The 19,377-nt window shown below is 38.5% G+C and overlaps 1 protein-coding gene across 1 annotated transcript; it reads left to right on the top strand.

Annotated features, from left to right (window-relative positions):
- The first annotated feature begins 10,760 nt into the window (after positions 1-10,760).
- Positions 10,761-12,950, top strand: Tex55 (testis expressed 55). Its single transcript, XM_042670224.1, has 4 exons — positions 10,761-11,711; positions 12,259-12,393; positions 12,665-12,727; positions 12,924-12,950. The coding sequence occupies exons 1-4, from the start codon at positions 10,761-10,763 to the stop codon at positions 12,948-12,950; spliced, it is 1,176 nt and encodes a 391-aa protein (XP_042526158.1).
- Positions 12,951-19,377: the final 6,427 nt, after the last annotated feature.

The following is a 19,377-nucleotide window of genomic DNA, read 5'->3' on the forward strand; positions in this document are numbered from 1 at the left end:
ATACCTCAGTTTCATGAAGGTAAATGGAAATAATTGAGTCTTATTGCTGAAGTTTAAATATACCTTAACCTTGAAGAGTTAAGAATTCTCCTCATAGGAATTCTTAGGATGAGCCAGTTGTAGGTATTAGAATTTTTCCAATTGGAGAAAATTTTCAGAATTTAAAAGCTACGTAGGCCAACTTTGGGACAGTTTGGGCTCCATGATAATTTAGAATGGAAGTATATTGTAGAGCATCAAAAATAATGGAAAATCAATTGAATGGACAGTTCTCATAAGAAACACGAGTAGCAAATAAATATAGGAAGATATATTCATAGCCACAAAGGAAATTCTATCTCATCCCAGTCAAAATGGCTATCATCTGGGAAACAAACGGCAAATGATAACAAGAATATGTGCAAAGCAGGAAGAAACTCTTACGTGGTTTTGGTAGGATGTGTGTGTGTGTGTGGGAGCGCGCGCGCGCGTGCGAGTCCTAGTGCTTGAACTCAGGACCTAGATGCTGTCCCTGAGTTTCTTTTTGCTCAAGGCTAGCGCTCTACCACTTCAGCCCCAGCTCCACTTTGGCTCTATTTTATTGGAGATAAGAGTCTCAAAGAATTTATTCCATGGGTTGGCTGCAAACCATGATCCTCAGATCTAAGCCTTCTAAGTAGCTAGAATTATAGATGTGAGTCACTGGTGGGAATTTAAATTAATCCAATTACTATTGAAACCAGTATGGCAGTTCCAAATATGGAGGTTCATCCATATGATACTGCTATATCACTTGGATCAAAGAATGTAAGTCAGCATACAACAAAGACACTTGCCTACTTATATGTACTGAAGGTCCATTCCACAGCCAAGCTACGGAGTGAGCTAGGAACCATCAAGTGATGAATGAAGAAAATGAGGCACACATACACACATGGTGTATTACTCAGACTGTTATTTCCTGTATTTTGCAGGAAAATGGGTAGAACTAGAGATTATCTTGTTGCACAACATAAAGCAAACTCAGAAACACAAATATTTTAAGAAAGTGAAAGTTAGACCTAACATCAAGAACAATAAAATGATATGACTACAAAAAGAAGAATATTTTGGATGAGACAGTGGAAGAAGAGAGGGGAAAGGAAGCGATGAGGGTGAAATGATCAAAGTATATTATATGCATGATGAAAATAATATAATCAAAGCCGCTAAAAAGTTATTTTTTAAAGAAAAGATGAGAAGGGTAGACAGGAGGGGAGAGTTTGAAAGAGTAATAGAAGGATTGAACTTGATCAAAATACTTAAGTGTATATATAGAAATATCACAATAAATCCCTTTGTATAATTAATAAATACTGATTTTTGTATATATTTTATTGTAAAAATACTGTACAGAGGGGTTACAGTTACATGAGTAAGGTAATGAGTACATTTCCTATGGAGCATTGTTTCCTCCTCCTTTGTTTTTCCTTTACCATTCCTTCCCTCCCCAACTCCCCAACTTCTCCCTCCCCACCCCCATCCCCGAACTTGTAAAGTTTGTTTTCAACATAGTGTCTTGTACATCTCATTGTTACAATGGGTCATCCTGTAACTTTATTTCAGCACTTTGTTATTTCCCTTCCCCTCCCCAAATTAGAAAAAATCTATATACAAGATTCAGGACACCAGAGTCAAATGCTGATTTAAAAAAAAAAAAAAAAGAAAGAAAGAAACTAATAGGAAAAAGTAAAAATACCAGACCAACCATAATGTGGCTTACATTGCGCAAGGGTATAAGAAATGAATTCTGAGAAATTACTTTACATAATCAGAATACCTTAATCATTTGACAACTGCTATCTACTGATTACTGTCTTAAAAAAAATCATACACTCAAACATGAATAGGAACGCTGAGTGAGGTTCATAATAAGTGCATGTCACAGTCTAATGAAAATACTGATTAAGCTTGGGCTATGTGCCTGTGTTCTCTCATATGTGGAAGTGAAACCTAAAATATAAACAGTGTCATATTTAAGAAACCATTCTCTAATCCAAGTTTCTGGAAAAACTAGACCTATATTTTTCCTCTAAGAGTTTTATATCTATGGTTTGTGTATTTATTTGATTCCTTTGTGTTATTTTGTGCATAAAATGTGAGGTAGGATTCCTACTTCCTTATTTTTATATATAATGTCTGCTTCTCTAGTTGTCCTTGAACCATTTGCTGAAAACTATTCTTTTCCTATTGACATGTGGACATCATGTCAAAAGAAAAAAAATGACCATATGTTTGGACATATGTATAATTTCAGGATCCATAAATTATATTCCATTCATCTGCATATCTGTCTTCACGCCAGAATCACACTGTCTTTTCCTTTCTTTGGTTCTGAGTGTGGGACTCCAGGCCTTGCATATGCTGAGCAAACACTACAACCCAGCTACATTGCCAGCCCCCCCCCTCTCTTGACTCCTCTAGCATGGAGATCAGGAAATGTGAATCCTCCCACTCTTTCAAGATTGTCTTGGCTATTGTAGGATATGGACATGAATCATGGGAATCAGCTTCTTCCTTTCTGCCTCAAATCCTAAACAGTTGAACATGGAATAATATAAGCGCCTCTAGGCCAATTGAGGAAGAGTTGCATCTTAACAATTTCTAATCTTTGGAGCCACAAACATGAGATGCATTTCCTTATTTTTTTTTTTAATTGTTTGGTCATAGAGCTTAAACTCAGAGCCTGGGCACTGTCCTTGAGTTCTTTTGCACAAGGCTAGTGCTCTATCACTTTGAGCCACAGCCCCACTTTCAGTTTTTCTGGTGATTAATTGGAGATAAGAGTCTTACAGACTTTCCTGTTAGAGCTGGTTTTGCATAGAGATCCTCAGATCTCAGCGTCCTGGGCAGCTAGGATTGTTAAGTGTGAAGCACCAGCACCCAGTTGTAAGGTGCACTTCTATTTACTTAGTTCTTTCATTTCTACAGGAAATATATAACTTGCACAGAAATAAGAGACACTAGAACACTCGAAGTAAGAACTGTTTGATGTCTTTCCAATCTCCATAGAGCTGAGCTAGTTCACTGTAATTGACAGTGAGACCATTATATTGAGTTTGGCCTTATTCTGTAATCAAATGATCCTCAACTAGGAAAATATGTAAGACTTTTAAAAACTCTAAAGAATCAGAGCCCTAGTTCATCGTGGAGTTAAAATTTGAACTCAGATCTTGCTGATGTGTTTTCCCCATCACTACTCCTTAAGACTCCTTGAATTTAACTACTGCCAATGTACCTCTAAAAAGTCAAACTACAGATCAATAAAGTAACTACTTACCTATCAAAGCGTACATCTGGTCATTGAAAAATTGTTTTTTTTTTCCTAAATCGTATTTCTAATGTTACACATGGCTCTCTAACCCTACTTAGTCTTGCCTCTTATCTCTAGCCACTGAAAGTTTCCTTTTTCATGGGTTTTCTATACTTAGTAGTTGATGCTTTGATTCTTCACATGCTGAGCATTATGGGAAAATTGTCCCTGTGTTCTTGAATATTATGCTTCTATTAATGTATCCAGAATCATGTGGTTTTTAATAATAGCAAGATTCTATGGTACTTCTCATCTTGCTCTGAAAAAAAAAATTATGGACATTTGCAAACCACAATTTCCTACCAATCAATAAGACAGTGTGGGAAAACGTAACTGCAATCTGCAGTTTCTTGCAGACAGATCTTCTTCTCTCCTTTCTTATTAACAGTGGGACGTCGTATCTAACTACAAATAACCCTGGAGAGACAAAGACCAGAGAGGAGGGGCTGAAGCTGAAGATGGTATATTTTTAGCCATTTTGATTAAATTATGGAGATATGAAGTTATTTATTGAAGGGGAACAGGGAAGTCTATGTAAATGTTTGCAGATGAATAATTAATGTGACTTTCCGACATCACTAGGCCTTTAATTAAAGCCACTGTAAAACAAAGCAAGACCCATAGAGCACAGTTATTACTTCAGCTAATTGTAACTTTCCTACCCTAAGTAACATTTGAGAGTCCATGCTTAATTTGCATCTTTAAATGGGAGATAGACTATACCTAAGGCCACAGTTGCTTTTAATTCCAGCTTAACTACTTCCCTACAAACAACCAAAAAAAACAAAAAAACAAAAAAAACGCTCAAACTGTTAATATATTAATGCATTTCCTTTTACCAAAAAAATTACACCATAAGTTTGGGTAATATTTGCTGGGTTTTAAATATATATTTGTTTATTTAATGTATTATACATTACCTATCTTATGTATTCTATTTATTACACATATAAATTTTCATGCTGCCAATATATATGTGCTTTTCACTGATGTAGAAGGTTTGATGGATATTCAAAACTCTCATCACTCCCTAACTTGTTTCATCTGTTTTTGTTTTTTTTGGGGGGGGGTCCGGTCGTAGGGCCTGAACTCTGGGCCTGGGCGCTGTCCCTCAGCTCTTCAGCTCAAGGCTAGTGCTCTACCACTTGAGCCACAGCGCCACTTCCGGCTTTTTTTCTTTTTGCTTATGTGGTGCTGGGGAATCGAACCCAGGGCCTCATGCATGCAAGACAAGCGCTCTACCACTGAGCCACCTTCCCAGCCCCTATTTGTATTGTTTTGGAGACAGTGTTGTTAACTTAGCCAAGGCTGGCCTTTGTTGCCTCCCCCTAATAGCTGTGATTACAGCCATGCACCATTATGCTCAGTCCAGGAGAAATATCGGACATCTACGTTAAGTGTAAGAAGTCAAGCTACTCCAGAAGTGCCCGGCACATAGATGGAAAATACCACTTGAATGGGTGACTAAAACACCTTTGCTTGGGGAAAGCTCAGCCAGGGAGGTACCTCATACTCAGTGAAGGTACAGAATCGTTTCGGCAGCCCAAACCCACTTACCATGAGTTAGGGACGTGTGGAGACCACGGAGAAGACCAGGCCAGGACATCCCGCTACCTGGGGCGTCTCTGTTAGGGGACAACAAACTCAGAAAGGAAGAGAGGTCACATTCTCCCCGTCCCACTCTTCTGGTTAAAGCTAAGGAGCTTCTTGTAAGAGTCTAATTGCAACCCTCAATCGTCATCTTTTTTTTTAAGTAATATCTGCAGTATTTGCCAATGCATAGGAGAGACAGGCATCATTATTTTTGACTCACTTCTCATCCTCATAGTTCCATTGTTCATCCATTTTTCTCTCTTCTTTTTTTCTACTGTAACATTTCTATTTTTATGTCTATCTTTCTTCTGTGTTAACATGGAACTTAGAAACATTCGTTGTGCTCTGCCTCCAAGTTCACTAGATATTTTCATAAGACTTTGGTAATCACGAAAAACAATGTTCTTCTCTTCATCCGGGATTTAAAGTCTTTCTCTTCATTTGGGGACAGATTACCTAGTACCAGCAAACAAATGTGCCACCACAGCTCCATTAGTGTAGGGCCTGTGTCACAACCCTCTTCCTGTCTCCTGTGTCTGTCTTAATAGGGCTAGGTGCAAATAATAGGCCCAAAGAATAGTTAACCTGAAATAAATAGCTGAATAATTCATTAGAAAAATAGAACATCTAAGATTATTCATCCAACTAATCAACATGATCACTTCTGGGAAAGAAATGAAATTAAGAATAGAAAGTAGCTTAAATAAAACCAAGAAATTATTCTAAGACATTTGAAGGGATATTTTCACAAAACTGAAGCATCCTGGTAAATTATCTTATTGGGAGTCTCACATGGCAGGAATATACTGGTCAAGTTATTGACATCAATAGTTGTAGATGACAGTTGTAAGTGACTTGGGAGACAGAGCCAGGAGGATCATGGTTGGAGGATAGCTTAGGCTAAAAGTAAGAACTTAAAAGGCAGCAAGACACAGTGGTAAATGCCTGTAACCTCAATCATAAAGAAGGTCTAGGTAGGAAGATCCCAGTTCAAAGCCAGCTGGGGGATGGAGGAGGAGAGACAGAAAAAAGGCATGAAAGTCTATGTGAAAAATAAAGCAGAAAAGGCTGAGAATGTAGTTCAAGTGGCAGAGTACCTGCCTAACAATCACAAGACCCTGAGTTCAAATCCTGGTACCATCAACAAACAATCAAACAAAAACCAAGTGATATAACAAGCTATTCCTATAAACGGCCAAATACAAATGAGTGGAGGCAAACTACTTAGCTGTGTGAGGCCAAGCCTCTTGTTTGGTGGGACAAGAAAGAAGCATCTTCTGACAGACTGACTGCAAGATGCTCGTGTCTTTCAGGAACGCGATGCCCACAGGGTGTGCACTAGGACTGGAAGCAACAAAGATAAGTCGCTGGAAGAGTAAGGAAAACTGAGCAGAGGATGAACAGAACAAGCCTAGCTGACTCGTCGGGTAGGTGAACCAAAACAGAAAATCGGAGAAAAGACGAAGCCCTGAAATTCTGAAAGTAACTTTCTGAAACCCACCTTATTATGCAAGTTAGGAAATACTAATATCACCTTAAAATAAACTAAAGAAAAGTAGTGAAGTAAAAGCACAAAGAAAATTGCAGTTTTAAAATGACAATAGAAAGTTGCATTGATCTATGTCTGTGGCTCTATCTCTCACACATACATGTGTGCGAGTGCACACACACACACACACACACATACAAAATAAATAAATAAATAAAAATAAAAACCTCATCAGATTAGCATTCACGCTCAGGACTGGAAAGGCGGCTCAGTGGTAGAGTGCTTGCCTTGCGTGCATGAGGCCCTGGGTTCAATTCCTCAGCACCACATAAACAGAAAAAGCCAGAAGTGTGCAGTGGCTCAAGGGGTAGAGTGCTGAATAGCTGAAGGGCAGCACCCAGGCCCAGAGTTCAGGCCCCATGACTGACAAAAATAAAAGAAGAAAAAAAAAGGGAAAAAAGATAGAGTTCATACTCAGATCTGAGAATGTGTAGTCTTTCTTTAAACCAACACCTCCTTCACAGTAAGAACCCAAGAACCATGAACTATGAAAGTGCTAGTGTAAAATAATATAAACACTGTTTCTTAAAGAGTGAGCCAAGTAGAATTATTGGAGTCAGAATCAGTAAGAGAAACTTTCAGAGGGTCCCCTTACCTGACTCAGTTTCCTTTGACATGGTCTAGGTGACCTTCCTACCTACTTCCTTAGAACATCCGTGTTCATTATTCATTCTCAGTTTAAGTTTGCTTACTTTCCAAAGGCAGCGTGTATTCTGAAATCATGAAGGCTGTGATGTTTTACCATGCTTATGTGCTTAACAAGTTAGACCCGTACTGTTCATGCACCCTGGCAGACAACCTAAGATTCCTGGATCAGAGACAAAGCACTTGATTACTTACAAGAGTAGTAGTTAAGGCTCACATGTGCTCACCTCTATCGAGCCTCACAATTAAAGCTGGAGGGTCAGGTGCTCCCATTCATGTTTTCTTAAAACAAAGCTTCTGTGAGAAACTATGATGCTGCACCAAGATATGCTTTCGTTTTAATGACTACTTTAAAAATTATAAAGCAACGTTTTCTAGCACAGAAATTATGCACTAGTAAGCCTTATATTCTCAAGAACAACGTGGTGTAATAGAATGTTTGTTACGGGAACAAATGAAACAAGTAATAAACATAAATAAATACCATAAGATGAGAAAAATTGTGGTGCAATATAACACAATTTCCTTTCTAAACTTAACATTTATTATTAGAGTTTAATTTATATCAGCAAATTATGTTTTTTAAACTATGGGCAAATGCATTTCCCCCCAATTTTCCATTGCAAATGATATTCCAAAATGAATAGCAGAATTTTACAATTGCCTCATTCAATCATGAATCTTTGCTGCTCTCTAGTGGAATCAGAATGTAAAACATCTCAAAGTGTAGACGTTTTCCTTTTACAAAGGACTTGATCAGGATGCATTGTATTCATAAACTACTTTGTTGAATGGCAGCTCGTTTTGTACAACTATGTAAAGATAATTTTTAAAAATAATAACTAAGTACCAAGAAGAAACAAAAAAGAAAATTCCATTTATTGTTAATAATAAGATTCATAAACTCCAAATAGAATGGAAGAAAGACAGCCTCTTCAGTAAATGGTGCTGGCAAAATTGGTTAACTACTTGTAGAAAACTAAAGCTAGATCCTTATATCTGCACCAGATATCAACTCCAAATGGATCAAAGACCTCGGAGTTAAAGCAGACACTATGAAAACATTACAGGATGGAATAGGAGAAACCCAAGGTCTCGTTGGCACAGGCCGAAATTTTCTTAATAGAAACACAACAAATCAAAGAAAGGTTGGACAAATGGGATTGCATAAAATTGCAGAGCTTCTGCATGGCAAAGGACATAGCTAGCAAGATCAATAGAAAGCCCATGGATTGGGAAAAGATCTTCATTAGCCATACAACGGACAAGGGTCTTATATCTAAAATATACCTTGAACTCAAAAAATTAAATCCCCCAACAACAAATCTTCAAAGAAACACTGCCTAATAAATAAGTGGGCTAAAGACTTAAAGAGAAACTTCTCTGAAGAGGAAAGAAGGATGGCCAATAGACACATGAAGAAATGCTCAACCTCCCTAGCCATAAAAGAAATGCAAATCAAAACAACATTGAGATACCACCTCACCTCCGTTAGAATGGCTAAAATCAAGAACTCTAATAACAACAGATGCTGGAGGGGATGTGGACAGAAGGGAACCTTACTGCATTGTTGGTGGGAGTATAAACTTGTTCAACCACTTTGGAAAGCAGTATGGAGGTTCCTCAAAAGACTCCACATAGAGCTCCCCTATGACCCAGCAATCCCACTTTTGGGCATTTACCCAAATGTTCACAAACAAGACCACACTAAAGCTACCAGCACAACTATGTTTATTGCAGCATTATTTACTATAGCTAAGATATGGAACCAACCCAGATGCCCCTCAGTAGATGAATGGATCAAGAAAATGTGGTATATATACACAATGGAATTCTATGCCTCCATCAGAAAGAATGACATTGCCCCATTTGTTAGGAAATAGAAAGGCTTGGAAAAAATTATGTTAAGTGAGGTAAGCCAGGCCTAAAGAAACATAGGTCCCATGGTTTCCCTTATTTGCAATATCTAGTATATGTCTGAGTCAAGCAGAAAAGGTCAGATAAGTTGATGTTAGGGAAATGAACCCTAACATACGTATTCAAATGTTTTTTTCTTTCATGCGATTGTTTCTAACACATTTATAAGATTATTTCTTTATTGCTTTGTATGTCCCTCCCCCACAGTATAACCCCTGCTTTCACTGTATTTGATGTCGGTATAATTTGTGGAGTGGAAGGGGAAAAACAAATCTTTTAAATAAGGATACAGGTAGACCCATTGCAACAATGAGATGTACAAGTCGTTATGTTGAAAACAAACTTTGTGTGGGGGTTGGGGGGAGGATGGGAAGGGATGGGAAGGGGAAACAAAAGAGGAAGTTACAATGCTTGATAAGAAATGTACTCATTATCTTGCCCATGTAATTGTAACCCCTCTGTACAGTATTTTCACAATAAAAAAAAAAAGAGAAAAAAACAAGATTCAGAAACTCCATGGCATCTACAGAGAGAAAGGCTACTGAACTACATCACCTGACACCGTGCAGATTCTTTTTTCTCCTTCAGGGTAAGTCTTGCAGATTACTCATTTGCCTCAGTAGTATAAAGCTTTGGAGAGACAAAGACAAATATCTCATCAAGCACCACTTCCATACTGCCTCTTCCTGAAATGGAGAGCCTGCTGATCCTGAATTGCACTATTAAGTTTAAACTCAAAAGGAAAAGATAGAACCATTAATACCTGACTTTTGGCCACCACACCAGCACCAAGTACAAATTCTCCACTTGTTAGATATTCCAGTTGCTATCTGTCCCATAAGACCTTGTGTTTATTACTCAAAAATAACTGTTTTTTTTTCTCACTGAGACAGACAGACAGACAGATAATAGGTATAGTAGATAAACAGACACCTGGAGAGATAGGTAGGTAGAGAGATAGAGAGATAGACAGACAGACAGACAGATAGATAGATAGATTGTTTATGTTTCACCTGCTTTGCTTACTCTCTCTTGTTGTAAGGAAGGTATTCTTGAGATTGGGAGGTCTTTCTGGTGCTGTTGAACACAGGTCTGTCATTGTTTATAAAGCTAGTACTGAAAAATAGGGTCTAAACAAGCAAAAGAACACAGTATGGCTTTAGTCAACAACCAAGAATCACCAGACTCTCCGGCATCTAAAGGATAATATTTCACAGGGCTTTTTACGAGCACGGGCCTGATGCTGACTTACCACATAGCACACCGATAATCAGACCCAAGTCAGAACCTGATGGAAAGCCATTAAATGTGGTGGCAATAGTAACTTCCACTCGGCTAAGTGTCATTCATGTGGCTGGGAGAGGGGCACTAATTACAGGAGTGGTACCTGAGAGGGCCTAATTCACTGGGAACCTGCAAGGAAACTCTCCCCCAGCTCCCGAGACTCTAGGCACTGAGGCAGGGCCCTGAGGCCTTGCTGCTAGGCAAGTTGTACAGAAGCCCTGTCTGAGAAAGTGGCATGGCTCTGGTTCCCACTACAGAGTTGACCAACAATGGGTGAAAGTAGCTTTGGCTAAGCCAAACCCCAGGAATCTCCCCTCCCACTTGACTTGCCAGACAGCACAACAAAGCCCACCTCAGAATCCTGGATGTCACCTAGACAACCATGCCCAAGTTCTTACCCATAGTACCTAACAACTGAAACCAGTTTGGGACAGAGCAGAGATGGACCAGCCTCCAGAAGAGAATCCAGCTGAATCCTGGAAACGAGAAAACACAACCACACCCTCAACTGCTGGCCAAACTAACAACAGAGAAAACAACCAGAAGAAGAACCAAGCTGAAGGGGAGGAGGCTAATGACCAAACCCACGCTGATCCCGTTAACCAAAGCTCATATAAACAGACTTATGGCACAGCACCCAACCAAACTGGACAGATTGACCAATCTGGTCAGGTTAACCAGGGAACTTATGAACAGGCTGTACAAAAATGGTCGAAACAAAGTGAATGGAGCAATTCTCAGCAGGCTGAACAGAAATTTTCTGGTCAGATAGATAAAAGAACTTCCCAGACCACTGACAGCAAAGTATCTCATCAGTCTGACAGAAGACCTTCAGAAAAGGGTAGTGATAAGTTTTTCACACTTGATGGAAGAACTTCTGAGCAGATTGACTACAGATTTCCTGCTGGTCAAGGAACGTCCGGCCTCGCTCAGCAAATGGACCAAGTTAACTACAGAATGCAAGAGTCTACTGAAGACAGTGAATTCACTAGAGAGCAGTATAATAGGCAATTTATGTTGAACATGCAGCAAGAGGGACAAAATGAGGGCATCTTCGGAGAGGTTGGCCAAAAAGACTACTACCCACCCTACAATGAAGCATTTAACCAATATCAGGATCAGATCTTTTCTGAGCTGGTGAGTGATGATATATACGGCTTCAAAGTAGAATCCTGCACGTTTGAGAAGACCTCAAGTGATATGCAAGACCAGCTCTCAGGTACTTCAGAGGCTGAAATGGAAGGTACCTCAGCTATGCCCAGTTATAGAATGATGGATACCCGGTTCACCAATGCCTTCCCAACACGAGTCCAAGGATTTAGCCAGAAATTGCCCTCCATCTCAACCGGAGTAGCCTATCCCAGCAGTCAAGAAAAACCTCAAACTATGCAAGTAAGTTCAGTGGTAAAAAGAGGGCATTTGCCTACCTGGGAGCCTCCTGGAGGTTAACCAGGAGGCCTAGGGAGGCGGGGATTAGAGGGGTGAGGGGCAGCCCGTGCCAGCTCAAGTATGAGGAATGAGCCAACATGGAGAAAGATGTAAGGTTTCTATGCCCTCAGGAAGGATCAATGGGCCAGGATTTAGTACAGACTTCAAGTTCTGGTTCTGTTCCTATGTGACATTTAGTCAATCTTCAGTGTAGGTTTCTTTCTACAAGGGAAAAAGATTTGGAATTAATTGGCAAGCTCTGTAAAGGAAAAGTATTTGACAAGGTACCTCCAGGCTTACATTGTCTGGTGGATAAACAGGGGTCTTCACACACACACACACACACACACACACACACACACACACACACACACACCTCTCTTTCCTCCAACTCTTGGTAGTAAGATTCCTTCTAATCTAGATTCCATCCATAACAGCAGCAAACATTGCTGAAGTTGGGTTTTTTTTATGTATTAAAAACTCTTTGGTGGGATGGATATTTTCATTTCAGAGTAATCTTTCAGGACCGTATAGTGGAAGAAAAACCCAAGGTTTCAAGAAGAGGTTCCCTCCTATCATTTACGAAGATCCTTACCACGTTTCCCTCCAATACATGGAGAGACATGGCATCCTGCAAATATTCCAGGTAAACCTCTCAATGCTTTCATTGTGCATTCTGAAGAGGTGAAAGATGAGGGTTTGCTGTAATGGGGAAAATAATCTTATGGAGAGGTCTGTAAGTACATTAAGATGTGCTCACCAAAAGAAGCAAATGGGCAATGAGAAAGCTCTTCAGAGGGATTAGAGATCAGGTACAATTCTATTGGATATATTTGATCATTTTCCTCATAATAATGTTATGACCTGACTGTATTTTCTCTCAGAACGAAAATGTGATGTCTTATGCTTTCTCTCAGCAGATCACTGAAAACTTAGTCTATGAAAAGCCAGATGATCCACTGAATTTTATGCTGTACCAGGTATGGAACAGGAGAAAAAGAACAATCTTTTGGTTCTCATTGTTGAAAAAGGGAGCATATATGTAGAAAGTTGTACAAAGTAAACCATGCATTACTCTGAATTGTCATGAAATAAATATAACTGTAACTGCTATCCAAATTAACAGTAACAACGAAAAACACTACAACATCTCTGAAAACCCCGTTTCTCTTCCAGAAATTACTTCCCACAAAGGAACAGTGATGTTGGCTTTTATCTTCTACACTTTGCTTTATAATTTTGTCATTAAACACAACCCATTAAGTGCAATTGTGTAGATTTGTCAGATTTTTTTAGACCATATATAAAGAGAATCTCATACTGTATGTATTTGCTTTTAGGTGATTTCATATGCTCCAAATTATCTCATAAGAGTGGCCAACCGGGGGCCAGTGGCTCATGCCTGTAATCCTAGCTACTCAGGAGGCTGAGATCTGAGGATCGTGGTCCAAAGTTAGCCCTGGCAATAAACCACCAGAAAACCAGAAGTGGCTCTGTAGCTCAAGTGGTAGAATGCTCACCTTGAGCTGAAGAGCTGAGGGACACTGTCCAGGCCCAGAGTTCAAGCCCCACGATGGACAAAAAAATAAAAAGAGTGGCCCATCGACTGTGTGTGAAGGATATTATTATTCTATTATTTTCATAGGCATACTAGTCATTTCCAATGTGGAGTGATTAGATTTTTTTTTTGCCAGTCCTAGGGCTTGAACTCAGCTGTTTCTCAGCTCCTCAGCTCAAGGCTAGTGCTCTACCACTTGAGTCACAGTGCCATTTCTGGCTTTTTCTGTTTATGTGGTGCTGAGGAATCGAACCCAGGTAAGCATGCAAGGCAAGCACTCTACCACTGTACCACTGAGCCACCTTCCCAGCCCTACATTCTTTTTTTTACTGTGTACCTTCTATTGCCTATATCTCAAGGACATGTTTCTCTTGAATACAAAGCTTAAAGCTTGATTGTGGAGTATGTGTGTTTCCATTTCCACTATCCCAAGATATTTTTTAAATTTCTCTTTTGATATTGTTTCCCCTGGTTAACTGATGTTCAAAAGGCTAATGATTGGTTCCTATATGTATATATGAATTTTCAAAAATAGTTCTGCAACTGATTTCTAGTTTCATTCCATTGTGTCCACAAAAGATATAGTGAATCCTCTATGTGTGTTTAAAAAGAATATGTATTTTGTAGATACTGAGTGGAAAGTTTAATATATACCTTTTAATTTCAGTCAGCCTAAAGTTTTGTTTTGTATTGACTTTCTGTCTGTATTATCTATCCATTGTTTAAAATACATCATACTCCATCTTATTATATAGATCTATTAATATGTGTATGAATCATTCATATTTACATATTCCAAAGTTGGAAGCATTGATGCTATTTATGTCCTGATGGTTAATTGGCTCTATTGTTGTTTATTATGTAATTACTTTTTTTGATTATTTGCTTTTTTTTTCCAGTTATGGGGCTTGAACTCTGGGCTTGGGCAGTGTCCCTCAGCTCTTCTGCTCAAGGCGAGTGCTCTACTGCTTGAGCCATAGCTCCACTTCTGGTTTTCTAGTGGTTTATTGGAGATGAGAGTCTCACAAAGTTTCCTGCACAGGCTAGCTTTGAACCACGATCCTCAGCTCTCAGCCTCCTGAGTAGCTAGGATTATAGGCATGAGCCACCGGCATCCAGCGAATTTGCTATTTTTTACTTAGAGTTTAGTCTGAAGTAAATATTGCTACCCCTGCTATATGCTGGAATATAACTTGTCCATCATTTCATATCAATGTGGTGTGTGTGTGTATGTGAGCGTGTGTGTGTGTGTGTGTGTGTGTGTGTGTGTGTGTGTGTGTGTGTTTAAGGCAAAATTGAATCTCAGAAATGCAGCATACTGTTGGATCATGTTTTGTAATCTATTTATCTGTCTTTTGATTTGAGAATGTAATAAAATTGCAAGGTTACAAATTACTACTAGCTTTTTTTTACCATTTTTGCCTGGCTCTTTTGTTCTTTGTTTTATAAAACCTTTATGTCTTCTCTCCCTCTTCCTTCTCTTCTTCCCTTTTCCTTTCTTTCTTCTCTTCTTCCCCTTTCTGTCATATTAAGTATCAAACCCAGGGCCTCCTGCATGCTAGGCAATTACTTTACTACTAAGACACATTCCTAGCCTGTTCTCTTCATTTCTGACAGACAGCTTTGCCAGATGTGTTAGTCAGTTTGGGGTTACTATAACAAATACCAGAGATGATTGACTTACAGAGAGAAAATGTGGAGGAGAGGGGTTTGGCTCAGAGTTTTGGCAGTTTAGTCCATGCACATTTGACTTGTGCCCATACATCATGGCAGGAGTACATGGCAGAGCAAAATACCTTACTTTACTAGTGAGAGGTCAAACAGAGGAAGAAGAGGATGGTATTCACTATACTCCAGAGGCATACTGCCAGTGATCTCCCACCAGTCCCTACTTCCTAAAGATTCTACTCCCTCCCAAAGCATCTTGTGAGGGATGAAGTCTTTTACCATAAAGACCTTTGGAAAGCATTCCAAATCCAAACTCTAGCCTTGGGAAAAGTTAAAAGTTCTTGGCTGGGAAGCTTTTCTTTCAGGAATTTAAATATGATACCCTACTCTCTCCTGGCTTACTAAGTTTCTTTTGAGAAGTCTACTAATAGCTCATCTGAGAGTCTTATATGCGATATGTTCATTTCTTCTCTCTTGCTGATTTCAGGAGGGTCTGTTTGTATTTTGGCTTTGTCAAATTGATTATAATGTGTCTCATAGTATTCTATTAACTGACCTTACTTGAAATAGTTTTACCTTTCTGAATCTGTATGTACATATTCTCTTCAATATTTGGGGAGTTATCAGACATCATTTCCTTAATAAGTTTTCTTCTTTCTTCTTTCTTCTTCTGATTTTTCCATAATTTGTATGTTTATACGTTTGGGGACATTCCTTATGGTTTGTTTGTTGCTTTCTTTTCTTTTTATTTTCCTATTTGTTCCTCTAGTTAGATCATCTTAAATGGCCTGCCTCCAAATTTGTTGATATTTTTTTCTTCATGAGAAAATCTAATGTTAAAATTTTCTATTGAGCTTTTCTATTCAGTTATGAAAATATTCAGCTCTAAGATTTTTGTGTGGTCCTTTTCTTACAAGTATTTCCATTTTTATTCTGATGTATAAGCAAAGTCATTGAGCATATTTTACACATTTTTTGTTAAAAGTAAGTCATTGTATATCCATTAAAAATAGTGTTATCCTCCTGGAGTTTCTAAAACTAACTATAAATAAAATATCCTAGAAGTATTTATAAGCCAATGTTTACAGAAGTTATTAGACACAACCACAGTATGAGTCATCAGTGTGCAAGAACACAAAAAAGTTGAAAAGTCATTTTTAACTAGACAGGATGTCTTATGATGAAAATTAAAATATTGGATCAACAATAGTCTTCAACAAGTTTCAAGAATTTGGGCTGAGTTGGAGGTCAATGGTAGACAGTTTATCTTACAAATGTGAGGTCATGGGTTTAATCTGTACTGCTTAAGTCTCTGGTATGGGTCTTCTTATGGCTTACATTTCTTTAGTAAACTTTTGGTGATGTTCATGCATCTTTTTCTGATATTACTGATGGTTTCTTTTCTTTCATCTTACTGAATTTCTTTAAAATGATTATTTCAAACTCTTTTCCAGACATTTCATGTATTGCCTTTTCAATTATGTAACATTCTTAGTTTCCTTCGTGAGCCTCATACTGCTTGATTCTTTGTTATATGTGTAGCATTATGTTGGTATCCGTGAACTTTCAGGAGCAAATTCCCATTTCCAAAGACTGATTGTGCATGTTGAAGTTTCCTGTTACATCTCAGAGCTGATAGGATTACCTGCAGTTGTGAGTCAGCTAAGTTGGATCCAGATATTGTGACTGATGATGACACCACCATAGAAACTAACACCGGTGAGCATGTTAGCAGGGTCTCTATGGGGCATGTACTCTACTTTGGTCGCTGAATAAATTGGACACAAGCCTTGGGCTTTGGAGCTGGCATTGGAATAAAGGTCTACTTCAGGGTTCAGAAATGGCAGGCTTCTTAACAGGTTGATGCAGGGGGTGGGGATTCCTCTGGGTATGTGGAATGGATCAGGTCAGGTCTCTAGATGATAGGTTGGCCCACTCCCTGGTCTGAGGCTTAGATGAGTTAGAATTGAATTCCTAGGCTCTCACAAAAAGAAGGTCTTTCTATATGTATGGGAACAGAAATATTGATGGAGTGGAAGGATATGAATGGGCAGTCCCTTATTCTACTATCTTGCTGATACCACTGCTAAAAAAAAATTCCCTGATAATTTTTGCTATTGAGAGAAGCTGTGAACTTTATCTTGATATGTGCCGAAATTTCCATACTGTTGTAAATAATTTTTGGTATTATTCTTGGATTTGGTTGATATACCTGGAGACAGTCTTGTCTTTGTCCATTTGGGCTACTATAACAAAGCCCAGAATGGGTAATTTATAAAGGATGGAAATTCAATTTTTACAACTATAAGGGCAGAAAAGTCCAATACCAAAGTTCAAGTAAACTTGGTATCTGGTAAAAGTTTAAATATTAATATTCATTAAACTGTAGCATGGTTGTTTTTTCTTTCTTCAGATAAAATAATTTATTACTTTTTTAAGCTCACTGGCTCCTCTGACATCATATTCTGCTATTAGATTCATTTAGCAACTGTTTTCAACTATTTCTCAATAATTAAATTTCTATTCAGTACATGTCTGTATTTTAAATTTCTCTCTATTTTATCTTCTCTGATTTTTTCTATATTGCCTATTTTCACGGTATTTTCTTTACTGAGCAAAAGTATCTCAACTGTTGTGAAGAAATTATCTAATTATCTCAAAAATGGGATCACCTTAGATTTGGCATCTGTTGCTCATCTATTTCATACAGAATAGATTGTAATTTTTAGGTTTTCTGGTCATTATAGTGTGTCTTAGATATTGTGAACATTATTATGTGTAGCCTTACCTCTGCTCCATTCCTCTGATGAATTGTTTGGGGTTTTTTTAATTTTTTTTTTTTACTTTTTTTTTTTTAGTCAGTTATGGCCTGAACTCTGGGCCTGGGCACTGTCCCTTAACTCTTCAGCTCAAGGCTAGTGCTCTACCACTTGAGCCTCTGCCACTTCTGGTTTTTTCTGTTATGTGGTGCTGAGGAATCGAACCCAGGGCCTCATGCATGCAAGGCAAGCACTCTACCCCTGAGCCACATTCCCAGCCCTGTTGTTTTTTTTTTTTTTAATCTGGCTGTCACATGCTTAAATTACAACTGTAAGCCCTCGTTTTCCTTCTATAACTGATAAGTCATATCCTGGATCGATTCTTTAAGCATTTACCATATTACCTCGTATCTGTCCTGTAAGTGCATACCCCAAGGGTCAGATTGAGGTTTGCACAGGGTTCGTGGAACTGAAGGATCCTTTTGTCTCTCATATCCTCTCTTCAGCACCTACTCATGTTCAAACAGATTACTCCTCTGATTATTCTATCCAGAAAGCCTGAGATTCTAACATAGGTTTAGGTATTCCTTCACTGCCACACCTATCACTGCAACTATGACTGCCATGGGGTCAAAGTTGAAGCAGTGAGGAATGTATTCCATGTTTGTCATTTGCTCCAAGTTTATATTTGCCACAGCCCCTTATACATACCCTGCCTGTATGTTTATGTCCTGAACTTCCAGGTAGTTGTTTTGGTTTGGGGTTTGTTTAGAAGACAGAGATTATATTTGGTCCATAAAATGTAGCTGTCATTTGCATTTCAAAGTGGTTCCTTCTGCACACAAAAAGGAAAACTTCTTGTTTATTTTACAAAAGGAATATATGCTGGGCCTGAGAACGTGGCTTAGTGATAGAGTGTTTGCTTAGCATTCATGAAGCCACACCTTGGATTCAATTCCTCAGTACCATATAAACAGAAAAAGCAAGACGTGGCACTGTGGCTCAAGTGGTAGAGTACCAGCCTTGAGCAAAAAAGTATAAGGATAGTTTCTAGGCCCTGAGTTTAAAAAAAACTGTAATATATTACAACAGAACTTAGAAAGTGGCAAAAACTCCCATGCCCCTGGATTGGAAAGATCAACATTGTGAAAATGGCAATACTTCCCAAGGCTATCTACAGATTCAATCTATACCTATCAAAATTCCAACCTCATTCTTCAAGGAAATAGAAGAGGCAATCCAAAAATTCATATGAAACAATAAAAGACCCCGAATAGCAAAAACGATCTTTAACAGAAAGAACAGTGCTAAAGGAATATAAATACCAAATTTCAAACTCTACTACAAAGCCATAGTAATCAAAACACTTTGGTACTGGCACAAGAACAGACCTCAGGACCAATGGAATAGAATTGAAAACCCAGAAATGAACCTACAGACCTATAGCCATCTATTCTTCCATAAGGGAGCTAAAAAAATAGAATGGAAGAAAGACAGCCTCTTCAGTAAATGGTGTTGGCAAAATTGGTTAACTACTTGTAGAAAACTACAGCTAGATCCTTATATATCACCCTGCACCAGAATCAACTCCAAATGGATCAAAGACCATGGAGTCAAAGCAGACACTCTGAAAACATTACAGGAT

The sequence above is a fragment of the Dipodomys spectabilis genome, unplaced genomic scaffold (genome assembly GCF_019054845.1).
Source record: "Dipodomys spectabilis isolate Male_0828 unplaced genomic scaffold, ASM1905484v1 ptg000017l, whole genome shotgun sequence".
Lineage (NCBI taxonomy): Eukaryota > Metazoa > Chordata > Mammalia > Rodentia > Heteromyidae > Dipodomys > Dipodomys spectabilis.

Excerpts from the sequence above, each read along its gene's own strand:
- Tex55 (XM_042670224.1), top strand. The coding sequence starts at position 10,761 with ATGGACCAGCCTCCAGAAGAGAATCCAGCTGAATCCTGGAAACGAGAA. Across the intron at positions 12,394-12,664 it reads GCATCCTGCAAATATTCCAG|CAGATCACTGAAAACTTAGT; the intron begins GTAAACCTCTCA and ends GCTTTCTCTCAG. Across the intron at positions 12,728-12,923 it reads TGAATTTTATGCTGTACCAG|AAATTACTTCCCACAAAGGA; the intron begins GTATGGAACAGG and ends TTTCTCTTCCAG.